This window comes from Crocuta crocuta, unplaced genomic scaffold, assembly GCF_008692635.1.
Source record: "Crocuta crocuta isolate KB4526 unplaced genomic scaffold, BGI_CrCroc_1.0 scaffold69-1, whole genome shotgun sequence".
NCBI lineage: Eukaryota > Metazoa > Chordata > Mammalia > Carnivora > Hyaenidae > Crocuta > Crocuta crocuta.
Window position 1 is genome coordinate 1,647,937 of NW_027551577.1, and position 22,041 is coordinate 1,669,977.

Sequence of the window (22,041 nt, forward strand, 5' to 3'; positions counted from 1 at the left end):
GTGGTTGGGTGTATGTGTGTGTATGTCCACATGTGTTGCAAGTAAGAATTACCAGATAACACCTCTGCCCTCACCCCTTCCTAGGTGACCATTTGAGTATCAAATGATACTGGATAGAAGGTTGCTGGGCTCTTAGTGGGATACATGTGGGCTCCATTTCTGTCCTTATCCCTGGTTATTCCTGCAATGTTGATTAAATTAATAGTTTCCCACAAGAATAGTGCAAGACCCTTTACAATCCCATCAACCTCATTTCACGCTAGAAGAAACCGAAGCTTGGAGAGATTGAGGAGCTTAATGGCTGCCATTCGTGCCAGGGAGCGTGCTACCTTTTCACATACTCCTCATTAACTCTACCAGCAACAGGCCTGTGAGGTAGTTCCTCAGGTATCCATTTGGCAGATGAACAGGTTAAGAGAGGTTAGCCTGACAGGGGAGACACACAGCCAGTCAGTGGTAGAATGAGGATATAAAGCCTGGGCTGCCTCACTCAATTTGCCCTAAATAGCAAGAAGGATTCCATCCGGGTCAGTCACAGTGGGAGTGCCCAAGCATTGTGGCCTGTGTTGTATGTATATGGACACTCGTGTTTCTAATGTGGAATGGGATATTTCATCCTTGGGCAGTGCCTCCTGTGAACTTGAAGATCAAAAGCTCTTCTGCCTAAAACTCTTCAGTTGAGCACAGTTTTTAAAATACTCCAGGAAGGGGAAAAAATACCTTCAGAAAGACTTCTGGTTTCATCTCAGGCATGCAAGGAGTTTGTAAGTTGTCACTCCTGTCCTTACCACAAGGGAAAGCTGGACAAACTGAAAATCAACGGCCCTTTGGACCCACCAGAGAACTGAGTGCAGGGTAAACTGCTGCCTCAAAATCTGGAGAGTCACAGCGGAGACCTGCTCACCTGGAGCAGAAGCCACTGGAACCCAGTAGGAACACTGGTGGAGTGTGGGAGGCTGATGAGTGTGGACTAGCATGGGAGTGAGGAACTCCTAGGGGCTACAGCTGAAAGGACATCACATGCCTTCATGGATTTATCGCCAGGAACTCTACCTGGTTTTCACAGCTAATTGCTGAGAAAGATTCCTTGGTGGCTCTGACAGGGGAAGGGGATGAGTAATCTTTGTAAAGTAAACTCTGAGCATTCCCCAGGGGAAAATACTGTACCAGAGTCTAATCCTACCCAGGGAAGGGCAGGTTTCTCCCTCTCCCCAACCCTCTAGCCTTTCTATCTCATCTAAATGGGGGAGGGTAAAACTTGTTTTTCTAAACATTCTGCTACTCATACACTTTGACTCTAAATGTGTGGTTTTTTCAACCCACACTGACCAGTTCTTTGACACCAGCTGGATGTCCTACAAATTCAAGTCCGTTCTGACACAATTCACCTGGAGTTCGCACCAGATCCCACACATTAAGGGCTCAGCCCCACAAGACTGCCCCTCACTTTAGTTGCTAATCACAAGTGTAAGCGTCTGGTGCTTCTAACTGATGGTCTGTAAATTAGAGTTCCTGCAAACCTCTCCTTGAGTTTGATAATTTGCTATAATGGCTCACTAGATTATTGGTTAATCCTAGAGAGAAACAATTTACGAACAATCAGAGAGAAGAGATGCATAGGGCAAGATACAGAATAAGGGGCAGGGAGCTTCCATGACATCCATAGGCACACCACTTTCCCTGCACCATCACTGATGCTTTCACCCTTCTAGAAGCTCTCCCAGCCCCGTTCGTTAGCATCTTTTTTAATGGAGGCTTCATTACATAGGCATGATTGATTAAAGTCATTGGTCATTAGTGATTAACTCAACCTCTGGGCCCTCTCCCAGAGGTTAGAAGTTAGGGGTCTGGGGCTGGAAGTTCCAACTAATTATCTGTGGCAACCAGCCCTCTATCCTTAGGGGCTTTCCAAAAGTTCGCATCATTTGCATAAACTGGTGCAGTTGAAAGGAGCTTGTTATGGTAACAAAAGATGCTCCTTTCACCTTTAGCTCTCCAGAGCTATTTCAGAACAGTCAAAAAACCCAGATATGACAAAAGTCGTTCCTGTATTATCATTAAAGAATTTACAAGAGTTTCAGGAGCTTTGGCCAGGAGTCAGGAACAAAGACCTTTTATATATTTCTTATTGTATTATAATATCACAGAGTGGGATTAAGAAACACTGAATGAAGGTCACAACTCGAGGACACAGGCCCACTTAAATACTGAGATTTCATCAAATGACTAATAGAATGCTTCCCTTCTACACCTTACCAACAGGAGTCCAGCGTAACTGTGGATTACAGCTGGAAGAGCTTCAGGACACTCTCTGAGGAATAACATCTAGGAAAGAGGTAAGTCAAGAAGTGGGACAGAAAGACGCTAGAGGGTTTTCAAGCCTCTGGACCTACAGCAAACATTAAACATGACTCCTAGCCAGATTAACATGAATCCTCATTCCAGAGGCTCATTTACCTTAGTTCCTATTATCCAATACAGCCAATGTCATCTGGCCTTCAACAAAAATTGCAAGCATGCTAAAGGGTAAGGAAAAAACACAATTTGTTGGGACACAACAAGCATCAGAACCAGACAGACTTCTTTTTTTTTTTTTTTTTAATGTTCTTTATTTCTGAGAGAGAGAGACCTCGCGAGCAGGGGAGGAGGAGAGAGAAAGGGAGACACAGAATCTGCAACAGTCTCCAGGCTCTGAGCTAGCTGTCAGCACAGAGCCCAACACGGGGCTCAAACCCATGAACCGTGAGATCATGACCTAAGCCGAAGTTGGATGTTTAACCGACTGAGCCACTCAGGTGCCCCTAGAACCAGACAGACTTCTGTGACACAGACGTTGGAGTTATCAGACAGGAAATTTAAAATAACTGATTAATATGGTAAAAATAAAAAGTATGCAAGGACATATGGGTATTGTAAGCAGAGATAAGAAAACTAAGAAATAGTCAACAAGCAATGTTAGAAATCAAAAATGCTAACAGATGAAGAATACCCTTAATGGGCTCATCAGTGGACTGGACACAATTGTGCAAAGAATCAGTGAGCTTGAAGATATGTCAATAGAAAGCGACCTAACTGAAATACCAAGAGAAAAAAAAAAAAAGAATGAAAAACAAACCCAGAACAAAATATCTAAAAACAATGTGTCAATTTCAAAAGCTGTACTATATGTAATTGGAACATCAGAAGAAAAAAAATGAATGAAGAAATATTTGAGGTAATAATGGCTGAGAACTTTCCAAAAATTCATGACAGATCCAGGAAGTTCAGAGTAGTATAAATATAAAATATCTGGGGGCGCCTGGGTGGCTCAGTTGGTTAAGCATCTGACTTCGGCTCAGGTCATGATCTCATGGTTTGTGGGTTCAAGCCCCGCGTTGGGCTCTGTGCTAACAGCCAGCTCAGAGTCTGGAGCCTGTTTCAGATTCTGTGTCTCCCACTCTCTCTGACCCTCCCCTGGTCATGCTGTCTCTCTGTCTCTCAGAAATAAATTAAAAAAAAAAAAACTTAAAAAAATAAAATATCTGTAGGTATATCTTATTCAACCTGCATAAACCAAAGAGAAAATCTTTAAAAAAATTTTTTTTTCACATTTATTTAGTTTTGAGAGACAGAGACAGGTAGAGCACGAGTGGGGGAGGGGCAGAGAGAGAGAGAAACACAAAATTCGAAGCAGGCTTCAGGCTCTGAGCTGTCAGAGCCCATGGGGGGGGGGGCTTGAACCCACAAACTGTGAGATCATGACCTGAGGAGAGAAGTTGGATGCTTAACCGACTGAGCCACCCAGGCACCCCCCAAAGAAAGAAGTCAGAAGAAAAAATTATCCTAAAGAGAAAACAAAGACAGTTGACTGAAATTTTGAGGAGTACCTCAGAAATATGCAAGAAGAGAGTGGAGTGAAATATTTGAAGTGTTGAAAGAAAACCCCATCAACCCAGAGTTCTATTCTGATAAAATTATCCTTCAAAAGTGAAGAAGTAAAAACTTTCTCAGATCAGTAAGCGTACTTCAGAAACGCATCTCGGGACACCAGGGTGACTTATTCTGTGAAGTAGCAGACTCAATTTCAGCTCAGTTTGTGATCTCACGGTTGTGACATTGAGCCCAGAGTTGGGTTCTGTGCTGACAGCATAGAGCCTGCTTGAGATTCTCTCCCTCCCTCTCCCTCTGCTCCTCCCCAACTCGCTCTCTTAAAATAAATAAACAATCTTTAAAAAAAAAAATTTTGCACTTGGAACAATTCACTTTGAATCCGGAGAAGTTGAAAGAGAAAAACTGACTTGAGGTTGAAGAGCAAGTTAGAAGTAGCCCACTTGGCATCTGAACTGAGCTCTTCTGATGCATTACTTTGTTGTCTGAGCCTATTTAAAAATATTTTCCCTTGCTGGTGGGGTGGGGAGAGGCTAATTTACAGAGTGTGAAAACCAAACCTTGAGCGAGGATGTTCTACCGAAACGGTGCCCCGCCCCTAAGCCGAGTACCGCCAGAGGGGACTACAAGTTCCAAGCTGCTCCGCGGTGCGCGCGCAGCCTGCCGGGACGCGTCTCCCGTGAGTCTGCGCGGGAAGTGGAAACCAGCGGGGAGGCGAAGTGGTCCGCGGTCCGCCGGGCCGGCGGCGTCCACTGCTCTGAGGCTCTTGCTGCTAGGCCAGCGGCCCGAGCTCTCCGCCGCCATGCCCATGAAGGGCCGCTTCCCGATCCGCCGCACCCTGCAGTACCTGGCCCAGGGGAACGTGGTGTTCAAGGACTCAGTGAAGGTCATGACGGTGAACTACAACACGCACGGGGAGCTGGGCGAGGGCGCCAGGTCAGTCGGAACTCTTCGAGGCCGTCCTCAGGCCGCGCGGTCGGTACCGTGCTCACCGTAGTGACGTGCTAGTAGCGCTGAGATCTGGAGCTGCTCTAGGTGCCGCTTAATCCTGAGGCTGCCCTGAGCTGGATGCCATTGGCCCCGTTTTACAGACGTGGAGACTGAGGAGCAGCTTGCTCCAGGTTCCACAGCGCGAAGAGGACAGCAGGGCTACGCCGTGCAGGCTGCAGTCGTGACGGAGGTGGGGGAGCGGAGGACCAGGACCCCCACCTCCCCCTGCTTCCCCGGTGGAGAACTAGGCCGACCGGGAAGGCCACAGCCTCCTTAACTACGTGTGCTTGGCGGGCGAGCCGTGGGGAGCTGCGGCACTCGTTCTGCTCCGGATGGAACCTGGTCCGGAGGCGACAGACCCTGTTTATGTCCCAGCTTTAACAACTGCTGGTTTGGGGCGAGCTGCTGCTCCTCACTGTCCCAAACCGGGATGAGACCTATGACCAGGGCCGCTGTGGCGATGCACTGAAAATAGTAACAGCTGCTGGCACTTCCAGAGCCTCTCTGTGTGCAACATAAAAGAAGGATGTTTATCGTGCATGCTTTGAATGTTTGTCACGCACTGTCTTATTTGATGTTTACAGAAGCCCCATGGTTGCCCGCACTCTAGGGGTGAAGAAACGTACAGAGATGTTAAATAACTCTATTGTTCAGGTGGCAGACTGGCTAGTGAGTGGTTGTGAGTGCCGGCAGTGCCATGCCTCTGGTATGCAGGATGCCTCACCCTTGTAATTGATTATGCCGGCTGTGTAGCCTCAGGCTCCATACCCCGCCCCCCACCATAAACTCCTTGTGGTGTGTTGTTTTTTAAAATTTATTTATTATTTTTTACATTCTTTTTTATTTTTATTTATTTATTTGTTTTTTACAGATAGTTTATTGTCAAGTTGGTTTCCATATAAACAACCAGTGCTCATCCCCACAAGTGCCCTCCTCCATGCCCATCTCCCCCNTTGTCTCACGTTCAAGTCCTTTAAGTTCATTTTGAGTTTATTTTTGTGTAGGTGTGAGAAAATGATCTAGTTTCATTCTTCTGCATGTTGCTGTCCAGTTCTCCCAACACCATCTGTTAAAAAGGCTGTCTTTTTTCCATGGGATATTCTTTCTTGCTTTGTCAAAGATTAGTTGGCTGTATACTTTTGGGTCCACTTCTGAGTTCTCAATTCTGTTCCATTGGTCTATGTGTCTGTTTTTGTGCCAATACCATACTGTCTTGATGATGATAGCTTTGTAGTAGAGGCTAAAGTCTGGGATGATGATACCTGCCGTTTTGGTTTTATTTTTCAGTATTACTTTGGCTATTCGGGTCTTTTGTGGTTTCATACAAATTTTAGGATAGTTTGGCCTAGTTTTGAGAAGTATGCTGGTGCAATTTTGATTGGGATTGCATCGAATGTGTAGATAGCTTTGGGTAGTAATGACATTTTAACTATATTTATTCTTCCTATCCATGAGCATGGAATGTTTTTCCATTTCTTTGTGTCTTTTTCAATGTCCTTCATAAGTTTTCTATAGTTCATCATACAGATCTCTTGTATCCTTGGATAGGTTTATTCCGAGATATTTTATGGTTTTTTGTGCAATTGTGAATGGGATCAGTTTCTTGATTTCTCTTTCTGTTGCTTCATTATTGTTGTATAAAAATGGAACACGACAGGGATGTCCACTCTCACCACGCTTGTTTAACATAGTGCTGGAAGTCCTAGCATCAGCCATCAGACAAAAACAGAAATAAAAGGCATCAGAATTGGCAAAGAGGAAGTCAAACTTTCACTCTTCGCTGACATGATACTCTACGTAGAAAACCCGACAGACTCCACCAGAAGCCTACTAGAACTGATCCAAGAATTCAGCCAAGTTGCAGGGTACAAAATCAACATGCAGAAATCGGTTGCATTTTTATACACCTTGCGGTGTGTTTTTAATCCTTGAGCAGAGTAGGGAACTCCTTAAATGGAACGTTTCCAAATGCAAGGTTTGAATTGAACCTCAAGGCAATAGCGGTGCTTTGGGCCTTTTAGGTATTAAGTATAAATTTACTGATTGTCTACTGAATGCTTGGCTCTGTGCTGTGAGCTGGGAGTTCAGCAGTGCCTAAGGAAAAAGTTCAGTCCTTCAGAAGCTCTGGGACTGGGTATGGGGATGGATCAAATGGGACAGGGGGAGTGCTCCCGGTATGGAATGGTCCCCCATGGTGAGGTGCCTTTGCTGCACAGCTCTTTGGGACAGCCAGAAGCTACCTGTTGGCTGTTTGCTGTCCACAGGTGAAGCCAAGAACTTGAACTTGCTTGTGTGGGATCAGCTGGGCTGAGGGCTCCTGGAATGAGTATCCAGTTACTTCTTCATAACCCACTGTGCATCCCATCAACTCCATCCGTGCTGGGAGTCAGGGCAGAGGCCAGGCAGTACCAGAAAGGAGGGAGGCAGTTGGGACGGGCCCACTAGAATTGGGAGATAATGCCCCGTCACAAGAGTCCATTCACTGCTTGGCTACAGCTTAGCTATGTGGGCCCGGTGGAGAACTTCCGACTTGTCAAGAAGCCAGAAATTCAGATTTTTTAAATCATCAGCCAGTTAAAAATAGGCCTGTATGACTTATGCTTGGCATGTTTAAGTATTTTAATACCCTCTAGGTAAATAGGAACCAAACCGCCATTCTGTGCCTCATTGTTCCTAATGGTAAAGACTTGCCTGTCTCACCTGTGTGTGCCCTTGGGTTTGAATCTAGTTGACTTGGCTCTTTCTAGCTCCACAGGCCTTTGTGTATTTATGTACCTGTAGCATTTCGCTGCCCCTCACGGGATCGCCTCCATTCCGAGGTGCCAGTAGACAGCCCTGGAAGCGCCGTGGTCTGGGGTAGCTGCTGGGTGTGTGGGGAGCTGCTTTAGTGTTTGAGGGCCAGGTCCATGATCACCTCTGCCAGATGTTCTTGCCTTTCAGGTGCAGTAAGAAAAGTAACAGCTGCTAGCATTCATGGAGTTTTGTGTCCAGGCTGAGCCTCAGGATCTAGGTGAATGTGGTAATTTGATAGTGACAGAAGGGTGTGGCTGAAGTCCCAACTGCTCACAGCCCTAGTTCTTTGACTTACTGGATGCGTGACCTAGGGCAGTTTACTTGACTCTTCTGACCTGATTTCCTTGGTTATAAAACCCTACCTTGCAGGGTTGTTGTGAGGATTCAAGTATATTAAAATGCATAACAAGGGAGTGCGTGGGTGGCCCAGTCTTTAGAGTGACTGACTCTTGATCTCAGGGCCATGAGTTCAAGCCCCACATTTGGGTGTGGAGCCTACTTAAAAAAATAATAAATAGTAAAGTAAATAAAATGTCTAACTAACAAGGTGTCCGACATACACAGCAAGTGCTCAACTAAAGGTTTCCTACCATTGTCAACTTTCTTCCCAGGCTTCAAGAACCATTTTTTTAAATGGTTTACTCTCCTCTCGAGATCTTGTGCTAGCAGTTCTGTGTGTCAGCAATTCCTGCATCACTACGCCCTGGCTTCTTTCTATGATGTTGGGATCCTCTGCTGTGCGGTGGGGATTGAGCTGAGGCATCATAAGCTTAAATTTACCCTTGTCATGATCTGCAAGGCCGACAGTAGGACCTTATCTCCGTTGCCTCCCCTAGAGGCAGCACCTTTTTACACTTTTAACCATTTAATTAGTTTCCCCTTCAGAGTTAAATACCACCTAGAAAGCTAGTTCTTGCTTTTCTGGCTGTAGGCATGGTCTCCTGACTTGCCACTGTGGAAGATGAGGATTTGGCTCTCTTGCCCCAGCATTGCCATTCCTCAACCCAACACATTACTCTTCATCCTCCCAGTATAGTCATTTCAGGATTTTGGACAGAATAATATTCAGTGTTTAAATTAATATGACTTTGCAAACATTCCACATAGTCAAACCAATTAGAGTACTGTGATCATTTTTCCTTTTTGTTTTTGCAAAGGTTTTTGTTTTCCCTGGAGTTAATAATTGTTCTTTCTTTTGTTTCGATTGTAGACTCTGCCTTGATTATTGGTTATGGAAGTTTCCCCAAGTAAATGGTCACATAGTTGCCTTCTAGTGATTCTGTCAATTCTTTTTTTCTTTTTTTTTTAATGTTTGTTTATTTTTGAGAGAGAGACAGAGCATGAGTGGGTGAGGGGTAGAGAGAGGGAGACACAGGATCCGAAGCAGACTTCAGGCTCAGCCATCAGCACAGCGCCTGATGCTGGGCTTGAAGCCATGAACTGTGAGATCATGACCTGAGCGAAGTCAGGCATTTAACTGAGCCCCCAGGTGCCCCTGTCAATTCTGTCTTAAAAATAAATTACAAGCTCTACTATGGACTGATTGTCTTGCATTGCCATCATCTTGGTATAAATATTGAGGCACAGAGCCATACCTTGCCCTGGTTCAGACAGCTGAGAAGTGATAAAGCAGGGAAACTGTGTTTCTGTCTCATGTACTACTTGTAACTGTCTGTCATCTGATGTAGGGTGGCAGCAGGAAGCAGAGGGCATTAAGTTTATTTATTTATTTTGAGAGGGAGAGAAAGAGAGAGACAGTGCAAATAGGGGAGGGGCAGTGATGGGGGGGAGAGAGAATCCTAAGCAGACTCCACACTGTCCTCACACAGCCCAGTGTGGGGCTCAAACCCACAACCATGAGATCATGACCTGAGCTGAAATCAAGAGTTGAACGCTTAACCAACTGAGCCACCCAGCCGCCCCTGTCGGCACATTTAAATTAGGATCATTTGGGGAGACTTTAATTAAGGAACTGTTTATGGAGATATGGGCAAGGATGGGGAAAAGAAACCACAAGGAACAGTGCAGGACCCCAGGTCCTGGTTTGCAGAAGTGAGAGGGAGAGGACTGCCTAACAGGAGCCTGGGACTCAGCCAGGAGGGAAGTCAGGGAGAGAATACTTTGACTCTGCCCCGTCCTTCCAGTCTTGCCAGTGTTCACTGTTGGCCAAACCCAACATGAAGTCAGAGGTCAAGGAAGCTCACCCACCTCCTAGTCCAAGTAGGTTAGCCGTTGAGGATGGAGCGTAGGTGAAGAGGGATTCAGACATGTAGCTGTGTCTTAATCAGTCATCTCTCAAGGGACGTTTGTTGTTTCTGTTTCTTTGCTGAAACAAATAATGTCCTTGCATTCAAGTGTGAACATATCTAAAAGCAATGAAATCAGAGTCAAGATCTAAGCTTTTAAAAATTTGCTAGTTCCAAGTTGACCTCCAAAGAGGTTAAACCAATTCTTAAGGAGGTTTTTCCTGACTCCTCTAACTTCTTTCTTTAATCTTTAGCAATCTAACAGGTGGAAAAGAATCCTATTTTAATTTACATGACTCTTGGTAAGGTATTGAGACTCTCTTAAGATGATAGGCTATTTGGGTTTCTGCCTATTTGTGGCCTTTGTTGTTGAACTTTTTTTTTTTTTTTTTTTTTTTAAATTTCAGAGGGAGAAAGAGCGTGAGCAGGGGAGGGGCAGAGAGAGAGGGAGACACAGAATCCAAAGCAGGCTCCAGGCTTCGAGCTGTCAGCACAGAGCCTGACATTGGGCCCAAACTCGAGCTGTGAGATCATGACCTGAGCCGAAGTTGGACGGTTAACCAACTGAGCCACCCAGGCGCCCCATGTTGTTGAACTGTAAACCTTATGATGCATAAAACTTTATCAAAGGAATTAGCTTTTTGTTTTATGTTGTACAAAGATTTTTCTTGTGGCAAATGTTACGTTTCTGGTAAATTTTGCCATGTAAAAGTTTAAAGGTGGTCATATTTATGTGTGTTTCATCTACTTTGTTCTTTTTTTTTTTTTTTTAAATGTTTTTTCATTTTGAGAGAGAGACAGAGAGTGTGAATGGAAGAGGGACAGAGAGAGACACATACACACAGAATCTGAAGCAGGCTCTAGCCTCTGAACTGTCAGCACAGCTGTCAGGGCTTGAGCCCACGAACCATGAGGTCATGACCTGAGCTGAAGTTGGACGCTTAACCAACAGACTCACCCAGGTGCCCCTATCTGTGTTTTAAACTTAAATTTAAAGGTCTCCCCCCTCTTAAGTTGTAAAAATATTCTCCCATGTTTGCTTTTATTTATTTTTATTTATTTTTTTTAAAGTGTATTTTAAGAGAGTGAGCGTGTGTATGCATGTGCAATTTGGGGAGGGGCAGAGAGAATCCCAAGCAGGCTCCACTCAGTGTGGAGCTTGACATGGGGGTTGATTCCATGACCAGGAGATCACGACCTGAGTCCGTATCAAGAGTTGGATGCTCAACTGAACCATCCAGGTGCCCCAATGTTTTTATTTATTTTTGCATTAAGGGATCATTTATGTGAGTGCACACCTGTAAGTATACAGTTCGATGAGCTTCTACCTATGAGTGAACACACCTGTCTAACCAGCACACACGATCTGGGACAGTTCATAGTTTTATTTTTACATTTATACTTCTCGGTGAGTTTTAGGTTAGTTTGCAGGGTGAAGTAGGGAGACAGCTGTCTTTTCCCTCAAATGATAAACCACGAGTCCTGACACCCACTGTTCAGAGAATATAGAAATAAATTCTGAACTGCTGCTTTTCTCAGCCTTTTTGTGGGGCAGGATTCCCAGTGAGTCATGAAAATTCTGGACTTTCCCTCAAAAAATACAGAAATGTACAGCATTTCAAGGTAAAAACTCTGTTTCACAGGTTTAATTTCTTCCCTTTTGCAGGAAATTTGTGTTTTTCAACATACCTCAGATCCAGTACAAAAATCCTTGGGTTCAGATCATAATGTTTAAGAACATGACGCCGTCCCCCTTCCTGCGGTTCTATCTGGGTGAGTGTGGTCTCTGCTGAGGCCGGGACAGTCTTTTTCCCCGTCCTTTCCCTCTGCCTTAGCCCTCAGGGGAGATCTGATGCCTGGGCTCTTCCCCCACCTCTCCAGCCCCATCTCCACTGCACCCCCCCCCNTGCCTCACACCCTACAGCAGACCCTTCCAGATTCCCTTGCCACACCTCACCTTCATGCTTTGCTAATGCTGGTCCCTCTGCTGGAAACTTACTTTCTACTTATTGATATATTTTAAAAATCCTTCAGAGACTCCACTTGGGCACCACTTCTTCCAGGAAGCCCTCCCTGCACTCTTACCTTGGTCCTCCTGCCTCCCCCAGCTGCCCTCTCAGTGCTGGCCACGTCCTCTTGAGCAGTGTGTGTCCGTGTTGTGTGTCCACTTCTGGAGCTCACGCTTATACTATGCTCTCCTGTTCAGTGAGGCACTGAGTGAATCTCTTGTTTGGTTACATTGGGCTCAGTGCCTCGATGTTTTGGCCCAGCTCTACTCAGCGATTCTGACCATGAGCAAGTCATAGTCCCACTGATTAATTTCTCGGGTGAAGGTCCAACATCTGCTTTACACAGTTACAAGCACCAACTGAAGTGTAGTTTGGGAACTGTTTCAGGAAGCAGAATAATCCTGTTCTTAAATTCATCCAGCAAATATGTATGGAGTGTCCGCTGGGCCCAGGCATACACAGCGCCCGAGGTATTAGGGAGCCACAGAGACGAAGGTCTCTGCTCTTGTAGAGAGGACATCCGAGCAGGAGGGACAGAATGGACAAACTTAACAAGACAGCATGTCAGAGGATAAATGCTGTGAAAGAAAAACTAGAGCAAGGTCAGGGGGGTGAAGAGAATGCCCGTGCTGTAGCAGTTCTGTGTGTTTATTTTGTGTTTGCATTTTAAAAATTAATTTTATGGAGTTATAATTTACCCATAATAAAACACAGGTTTTCTGTGTATAAATATTCTTTTGTGTCTGGCTTTTCCTTATGTTTTGAGACTCATCTGTTGGGTGTATCAGTAGTTTATTCGTTTTTAGTGCTGAGTCAGGCTCCACTGGAGGACCATGCCAGTTTATCTGTCCATTCACCTGTTGATAGATAATCATTTGGGCTTTTGTTAGATGCCGGGACAGAGTTAGAAGTAGATTTATTGGCAATAAAGGGAGGGAGAGGACAGGGAAAGTCTTCAGGTGGCCGAGCAAGTTGGACATCTCTGGAAGGAAAGGGCGAAGGAAGGAGATCTGGATGCACCTCAGAAGGCGGCACAGGCCTGAGCGAGTCCGGGGTGGTTTGGCAGGAAGTTCTGGCTCTGGGTTGGGCCGAGCCTGCCAGGTCCTGGACACCTCCTCCAGGAGGGCCTCCATGGCTGTTGCCGGTGGTGTCTAGTTTCTGGCTACGAAGAGGTGTGCATCAGCACCTCCTGCACAAGTGGACTTTGTGGACATGGGCACTTTGTTCTCCTGGGTGTGCGCCTCCAGCTGGGCTTGCTGGGCCCCAGGATAGGTGTGTAGCTGCCAGATGCTGCTGTGAACTGCCTGGCACCCTGCAGTCAGGACGGTGCGGGAGTCCCCGTGGCTCTACGTCCTTACCTGCTGTCGTTTGCATTAGGGTGTTTTTTGGGGTTTTTTTGCTACTATTAGTTACACTGGTTCCCCGTCACTGCTCTAACAATGACCGCGGGCGGGGAGGCTTAAAACAACACAAATTTCTTCTTCCATTTCGGTAGAAGTCCTACATGAACAAAAATCAAGGTGCCAGCAGAGCCTTCCTTTCTGGAGGTTTGAGGGCAGATTCATTCTATGTGGCTTTTCCAGCTCCTGGAGGCCACCCCCATTCTTTGGCTTGTGGCCCTTCCCTCCATCTTCAAGGACAGCAGCATGGCATGGCTAGCTGTTCTCCCACGGTCACCTGCCCCTTGGAACACAGCCCAGATGGGTTCTCTGATTTTAGGAGCTGTGTGATTAATTTAGGCTGCCCACATTATCCAGAACGGCCCCATCCCCAGGTCCTCAACCTGACTCACATCTGACAGCCCCTTTTGCTGCCTAAGATCACCTAGTCACACGTTCTGGAGGAACAGGACAGGGAGCTGTTTTGAGGCTTACCACATTAAATATTTTAAATTTTAGCCTTTTCAGGCTTCATTGAAGTTTTACATTTCCCCATATCTTTTCTTGTGCTTATTGGCTGTTCATAGATTTCTTTGTAAAGAGTCTCTTTGAATCTTTTGTCCATTTAAAAAAAAAATCGGGCTCTTTGTTTTCTTGTTGAATTCTTTGTATGTTCTGGATACAGTTGTTTTGTCACGTTTGTGTGTTGTGAATATTGTCTCTCAGTCTCTGGCTTGCTTTTCATAATGGTTTCTTTGGAAGAGCACAGTTTTAATTTTAATGAACTCTAGCTTGTCAGTTCTTTTTTATGGTTAGTGCTTTTTGTGTCCTGTCCAAGAAATCTCCTGTCTACTATATGGTTGCAAAGATTTTCTCTTCTATTTCCGTTCAGAGTTTTATAGTTGTAGATTGCATATTTGGGTCTCTGATATATAATCTGAGTTATTTGTGTATTAAGTGCGATAGGGCTTAAGGTTCATTTTTGTTTTTTGGGGTTGGGATACTCAGGTGTTAGAGCACCACATGGTGAATGACCATCCTTTCCCTTACTTAGTTTCCTTGGCATTTTTGTCAAAATGCATCAACTGTGGATGGATGAACAAAACATGGTATATCCACTCAGTGGGAATTTTATTCAGCCATGAAGAGGCACAAAGTACTGACAGGTGATACAGCACAGGCAAAGCTTGAAAACATAAGCCAAATGAGAGAAGGCAGATGCAAAATAATCACAGATTACATTGATTTTGTTTATATAAAATGTATGAACGGGCCAGTCCATAGGGACAGAAGATGGCTGTCTAGGGCTGAGGCTGCTGTGGTGTGAATAGGACGTGACTGCTTAACAGGTGCAGGGGTTCTCTCTAGGGCGATGAGAAAGTTCTCGAACAAGATAGTGGTGGCAGTTACGGTTGCACAGCATTTTGGATGGAATAAAAACCACAGAATTATATGGTTTAAAATGGTAAATTTTGTTATGTGTATTTTCCCACACACACAAATCATCTGACCATATACTTCTGGTCTCTTCGCCCTCTCACTGATCATGTCTGTTCTTAGGCTCATACCACAGTGTCTTGGTTTGTGGCTTTCTAGTAAGTCTTTTAAGATCAGGTAGTTAAAAAATTATCTTTAAAATGTTTTTATTTGTTTTGAGAGAGAAAGAAAATGAATGAGCAGGTGAGGGGCAAGAGTGAGAGGGAGACACAGAATCTGAAGCAGCTCCACGTTCTGAGATGTCCGTACAGAGCCCAATGTGGGGCTTGAACCCATGAACTGAGAGATCATGACCTGAGCCGAAGTCAGACACTTAACCAACTGAACCACCCAGGCGCCCCTAAGATCAGGTAGTTTTAAATTCAGCTTTGTCTGCCCCCCCTCCATCACTTTATAGGTATGTTCTTTGAATTTATATATTAACTTTAAAAACTGCTTGCCAGTTTCTAGAAAAACTTGCTGGGATTTTGATTGGAATCACATTGCAGATCATTTTAAGAATGGACATTTTAACAATGTTGAATATGTTTTGTCACTGTTGTGAAAAGTGTTATTTTTTTATTCATTTTCTAGTTGTTTGGTTACACGTTTATAGAAGTCCAGTTGCTTTTTGTGTGTGGGCCTTGTGTCTTGCATCCTCGCTAATAAGTTATTATTTCTAGTAGGTTTTCTCTTCTAAATTCCTTAGGATTTTCAACATACACAATCATTTCATCTGTAAATAATGATAGTTTTTCTTCCTTTCCAGTCTTTTTTTTTCTTTCTCTGTGTATTCACTGGCTAGAGTGGCTATGATATTTTGCATTTTTATGAGCTGTGTAGGAAAGTTCCAGTTACTCTGCACTCTCCCTGGTACTTGTGTTACCCATTTAAAAAAAATTTGAGCCACTCCAATATTGTCCTATGGTTTTAATTTGATTTTCTTAATTACTATTGATGAAGGGTATCTTTTCATGTGTTTGCTACTAACCATTGTATTTTTGTCCTTAAAATTTTTTTTTACATGTTTCATATTTTTGTTGGATTATTCTAAGGAGTTGTGAGAGTTCTTTATACAGTGGGATACAGGTCCTTTATCGGATGTCTACATTAGGAGTATTTTGACCTAGTCTTTGGCTTTTGGTATCTTTTAAAACACAAGTTTTCAACTTTCATGAATTTCAGTTTATCAGATTGTTTTCTTTAGTGGACCATGATTTTGATGTCATATCTAAAAATCTTTGTCTAGGTAAGGTTATGACTGTCTATGTTCTAAAAGTTTTATAGCAGTTTTAGCTCCTACATATAGGTCTCTGATCCATTTTCAGGTTTTCTTCCTGTTTTTTTTTTTCGGCATTGGCATCTTTGCTGAAAGTCAGTTGGCCAAAAACGGGTTTATTTCTGGACCTAGTTCTCTTCCATCAGTCTATAGTGTGTTCTTAGGCTAATACCACACTGTCTTGGTTACTGTCGGTTATAGTAAATTTGAAATTGGAACATGAACACCCTCTCATTTTCTTGTCTTTGATTTTTTAACTTTTTTCTTTTTTTTTTTAGAGAGTGTGAGTCAGGGAGAAGGGAGGGGCTGTGAGAGAGGAGCTTAAGCAGGCTCCGTACTGAGCACGGAGCCTGACGCAGGGCTCTGTAGTACGACCCTGGGATCATGCCCTGAGTCAACCTGAGTTGGATGCCTAACCAACTCAGCTAACCAGGAGCCTCCATTTTGTTTTTCAAAATTGTTTTGGCTATTTTGGGTCCTTTGCATGAATTTGAGGCTCGATTTGTCCGTTTCTATGAAAACACCTGCTAGGATTTGGATAGAGACTACACTGAATCCATGGTCTAGTGTGGGGAGAATTGCCATCTTAATAATATTGAATATTCTATCCATGAATGTGGAAAACTGCTTTCCATTAAAATAGTATGCTTTTGCACGTACCTCAAATTTGCTCATGTTTAAAGAAATGTGGAAAAAGAAGGGTAGCATTATGGGTTATGTGGACAAACACATTTATCTTACTGAAGGCGAATGCATCAGCACCACTGGAGGCTGTGAAGCACGCTGCTGAGTCCTCAATGCTGCTTGTCCCCTTTGCTTCCCGTTTCCAGATTCCGGGGAGCAGGTCCTTATGGATGTGGAGACCAAGAGCAATAAGGAGATCATGGAGCACATCAAAAAAATATTGGGGAAGAGCGAGTGAGTTGATGGGGCTGACCTGGAGGGGACAGGAGTGTCAGCACAGGCGGGGCATCAGGAGGGCACACACCAGCCAAAGCGCAGGCTGCACAGTCCGTTCCCTCTAGCTTTGCCGCACCCCGTGTGTGCGCCTCTGTGAGCTCTGCCGCCCTCTGAGGTGGGGACAGAGACCTCCCTCCCTGTCTCCTGGACTTGTTGCCAGCTGAGGTGCTGGGGGAGCACTCGCCCTGGGCGGTTGTGGCCAGGTCTCCTTGGGAATCTCCCTTTGGGGCTGGTGGGGGGGGGTCTCACCCCAGCACATGCTGAGATCCATCTTTCTTACATGGATGGAAGGAGGAAGGGGGAGGGAAGCCAAGAAAGTATGGCCCGAGGGGAAGCACACGAGTCCTTCACAGGCCCCTGCCTCCCAGCCACGTGCTTAGTCAGAGCTGGGGCCGCCTCGAGGCCGCGGGAAGGCCACCCGCCGCTGTGCGGGCCCCGGGCCTGTGGCCAGCGTGCGGGGGAGGCCGTCAGGCTCGGGACTGAGGAGCAGGTCGCGAGACACAGAAGAGCCAGGCCTCCCTGGTTGATGGCGGGCTGCACGTGGCCGGGAAGTCCCACGATGCCAGGGGCTCAGAGCAGCATTCCCTCACCTATTGTCTGTGCTCTCTGGCAGGGAGACCCTGGAAAGAGAGGAGGAGGAGAAAAAGCAGCTTTCTCACCCGGCTCACTTTGGCCCCCGCAAGTACTGCCTGCGGGAGTGCATCTGCGAGGTGGAGGGGCAGGTCCCTTGCCCGGGCCTGGTGCCGTTACCCAAGGAGATGACAGGGAAGTACAGAGCGATGCTGAAAGCCAGCGCCCAGGACTAAGGCCCCAGGCCACGCTCAGGGACACCCCTGCCTGTCCTCGAAGGGACTCTGAAAATCTCTTTGGCTGAAGCGTTCCCGTCACACGGCTGTGTGGAAGGACACGGGAGGGAGGGGGGAGCGTCTGCCCTGGAGCTGCCAGACCGTCCCCACTCCAGGTCAATAAAATGCTTCCAGGTCTCCAGAGGCGTGCTGCGTGTCTGGTGTGCTGGGCACAGGAGGAAGGCCTCCCTGCTGACGTCCCTGTGTCAGTCCTGCTGGCCTGGCCTGGTCTCTGTTGGCTTCAATTTTTCTTCCAGACCTTGCTGGAGAGTTAGGAGCCGCTGTGGTTGGATCTGACAGGATCTGGCTGGAGCCGTCTGGATGGCAGCGTGAGTCCCCTTTTAAACTAAAGCCAACCTAAGAAGTTTGGCTGCAGGCGAGCAGGCCGCATAGGAGGCCCCCATGGTGGCCACAGACCGACCTCCCTCAGGTGTGGGCCCTGATGAGGCAGCCACCACCGGCTGCCACTTGCAGGCCCTGTTCGCAGGTAGGTTTGCAGAGCAGGGGGCCGGAGGGGCAGGGGTGCTGGCTGGCTGAGACCCTGAGGCCCTATCCTCAAGCTCATCAGGCCTCACTCTCTAAGGTTTGGAAGATGGAGTGAAGGTCCACCCAGTTCTCCCCCCCCCACGGCTATTGCTGTCACAGCTGGTTTCAACCCTCAGGTGACCGCAGAGCCCTCTGGGCTTACTTCAAGGCTTACTTGGCTGAGACTCTGCCCTGTGGGAAATGGCTGGCCAGTGGGGTCAGGGGAACGGGAACAGGGGGAGGGCAGGAGCTAGTCTGTCGGGGAAATGATGTGGACCCAGAACGTTTTATATAAATGTTGGGGGATCAGCCTATTAAATCGGGAGGGATTTGGCTCCGTTTACAGTTGACGTTCAGGTGGTGGTTTCATACCAGACTTGTGTCCGGGGGAGGGGCAGGGACAGCTGCAGGTCCACACCGCCGTGCACCTTCTCCCTTTACCATTTTGGAGGCTGGGTGGAGAAATCTGTCCTCCATGCTCACCCTTCCTGTCATGTTTTTTAATAACCCTGCCCAGCTGACTGTCGCCTTGGCCTTCACGCCAGCTGAGGCTGCGACTGGGCCACTGGAGCTTTTCTGAGAGCGTGCAAGCGAGTGAGCCAGGGCTGGTGAAGTAAGTACCTCTTCCCTCCATCGCCCACAGGGGCCCAGAAAGGTTGTTTGCTGACCAGGAGACAAGACATTGCCACCCTTACTCTTTACAGAGACTTGAAATAAGCACTCTTGGGGGGCGGGGTGGGGGGGCTGTTATCTCTTCGAACCTTTAGTCTTCTGTTTCCCATTTGGTTTAGTAGTGATAAAAAAGGAGTTTAAATTTTATAGAAATAGGGAAAAAAGATTGCTATGAGGAGTTTATAACTGACTTACTCAGTTTTATTTGCATAGTGTTCATATTATTTGGCTGCCAGTGGGTTCTGTCAAGAATCTGACTTTGGCTCTCAGAATCCTCACCAGTAAAATGAGAGGTCACCTGACCCACCACTGCATAAGTTCTTTCCAACTTTTACAACTTTCCGAACACATTTTTATTCTGGTTGGAGGCCTGGACTCCACAGCCAGGAGCGGCCTCACTGGAAAGGGCCACGCCTTCCTTTCCCACTAAAGGTACATATGCAAGTCAGGTGGGAGGTACCCCTTGGGGGAGACCCTGCGGGTACCCCTGGGCATCAGGCATAACTGGTGTTACTTGAAGAAATGAGCAGATACACACTAGTCTTTAATTTACTTTTTTAATAGTATAAACCTCATTTAGGTAGTAGTATTAAGCCACAACAATAATGCCACATTGAAACAGCATTTAATAAAATGCATAAAGCTAATTCATGCACTGCAATACTCTATATACAAACACAACAATGCAAATTCTTCTTCAAGACTGAAGACATTGATTAGATATAAAATTCAGTTTAAAAAGAACATGCTATTTTTTAAATGCCATCACATAAAAAAGCTGATTTCAAGCTACAGCTTTTGACAGGTTTTAAACCTGGACATAAAATGTAATGGCATAAACAGTATTTTCTATATTGTGAAGGGCAGAAGTTACAGAAACGGTCCCAAGAAAATCGAACACCCGAATTTTCCTTTAACAGATGTCTTTTAAAAGGGCTGATAATGCAGCTACATTTTAACGGAGAGGTCCAAACTACAGGTAAAAACTAGGGTTTGTACTATGAAAAATGTGCAGCTTTTCAGTTATAAAACTAGTTGAACACTGGTTTATTACAAGGTAGTTGGGAGAACGGAGGCTGTAGAAAAATATCCCAGCACTTGAGTTGTGTGGCAGCAGCGTCTGAGCTCGAGGCCGCTCTGGTCATTAAGATGGTAATTGAGTAGGCATTTCTAAAGAAAAGCAGTTTTTAACATAAAGTCTACTACTTCCAAATGTCATCCAAATACTAAGCTTTCTCAGTCTGTCAGTTGATAAATGTTTTTCCCAACATTTATTTTTATAGCATTTTTATAGCATTTTTTTCTATGCTGTGTATAAATGTTGAGACACCCAAATTATTGGCTTCGGAACTGGAGGTATAGCTGGGCCTCCAAAGTATCTCAGACATTCCCCACCCCTAAGATACTCTTCTTAAGCTCAACGTTTAATTATTCTTAGATTGCTGTTAAGATGATAGCCCCAAATGAAAGTTTTTACTTTGAAGTTTGAGAGACTGTCAAGCTTCCTCTTGTATTTTAACCGGAAAGCCACCTTCAAGAGTGATTGTCATGACAGGCAAGGACAGGGGAAGGTCAGGGAGTACTGGTGGATGAGGCCAGCGAAGTAGGAGCTTCTCTTACGTCAGATAGACGGAAGCTGAAGGCTAAATGACCCACCGTCTCACAAAAGGCACTGAGTACTATGGTCTCAATGAAGCGTTTCAAACATTTCAGTAGCTTATTTTAAAAAAACAACAGAAAACCTATGGGTTATGGGAGTTTTTGCAGTTCTCCAGTTCCCTTCAGCAGGGCGGCTTTCAGCGCTCCAGCCCCGCTCACCACAGGCCCCGGCTCCTGAGTACCAGGTCTCAGTTTAAAGCCCGAATAAGGGGGAAAATTCATCAGAACAGACCTGGATGAGGAAAATTAGGTATCTGTAGCTTAAAGGGCACATGTAGCCATATTAAAATGCAGTTTTTATCTGGTGTGTTTAAATCAGTTTATAGAAAGGATTTATATCAGTGGATTTTATTCACCTCATGCTAGTTAATTTAAGATTTGTGACTTCTATACCATAATTTAGTGATCATATTCATGCTTATTCTAAAAGACTCCTTGGTAGGTTTTCTCAGCTGGCATTAGAGAGATGGGAATCTGTTTAGCCACCGGGCAGTGCCCACTTGCTAGTCCGGAGTGAGCGCAGGAAATCACTACCACGCTGGGAGTCAAGCCCCAGAACAGGGGCCACTCTGCATCTCTGGGATGCCTGTCTCCAGGAAGGCCGATGGCTCCCACTACTACCAAGTTCCTTCTAGTTAGGCCATAAACAGGTGCGTGGTGGCCAGTTAAAGGTCCCCACCTAGTTTTAGACGTAAGGATAAATGGCCTTCTAACTTTCTGGCCCTTGTCTGAACCTGGAGAATAGCTAGCGATGTCCTCCTGTCAGGACCTTTTCTGTCTGGAATCTTCCCTGGTACAGAGTGGAGATTCTGTCTTTGTGGCCTTTCCCAGCCAGGCTTACCCAAAGGAAAATGGAGTTAAAATATCAGCAAATCCATCCTGCTGAGGGACCTTGGAACACCCACATCAATTTACTTTTAGCAACTCTATCATAGACTCTCTTTAAAACATAAGGAAACTTTGGATACATGGCTACATGTCTGTATACATAATATACATCTATGTACACATACACACACTATATACACTGTACATATATAGATATAAACACATGTACATTCATTCAGTCATACAAGCCTATAAATCTGTACACGCACAATGCCGCTGAAGGGTTCCCAGGGCTGGACACGCGCAGTGTGCACTGGCAAGAGGCACACGTGAGGATGTCCAGAACCCTGTGTACAAAAGACCCAAACCCACTCTTATCTCAATTAGGGCTTGGCTTTTTACAAATTTACATCAAAGTTAAGACATTTTCAAAGAGCCGTACAATCCAGAGACTGGAAGTGGGACACAGGACACGTGGGCAGCTGCCCAGCCTGCTCTAACCTTCCTGGATCT

General features: G+C 45.6%; 1 protein-coding gene across 1 annotated transcript; it reads left to right on the top strand.

Moving 5' to 3' along the window:
- Positions 1-4,542: 4,542 nt before the first annotated feature.
- MRPS25 (mitochondrial ribosomal protein S25) lies at positions 4,543-17,986 on the top strand. The gene is made up of 4 exons (XM_077751589.1): positions 4,543-4,803; positions 11,563-11,669; positions 16,870-16,957; positions 17,613-17,986. The coding sequence occupies exons 1-4, from the start codon at positions 4,670-4,672 to the stop codon at positions 17,803-17,805; spliced, it is 522 nt and encodes a 173-aa protein (XP_077607715.1). The 5' UTR covers positions 4,543-4,669; the 3' UTR covers positions 17,806-17,986.
- Positions 17,987-22,041: the final 4,055 nt, after the last annotated feature.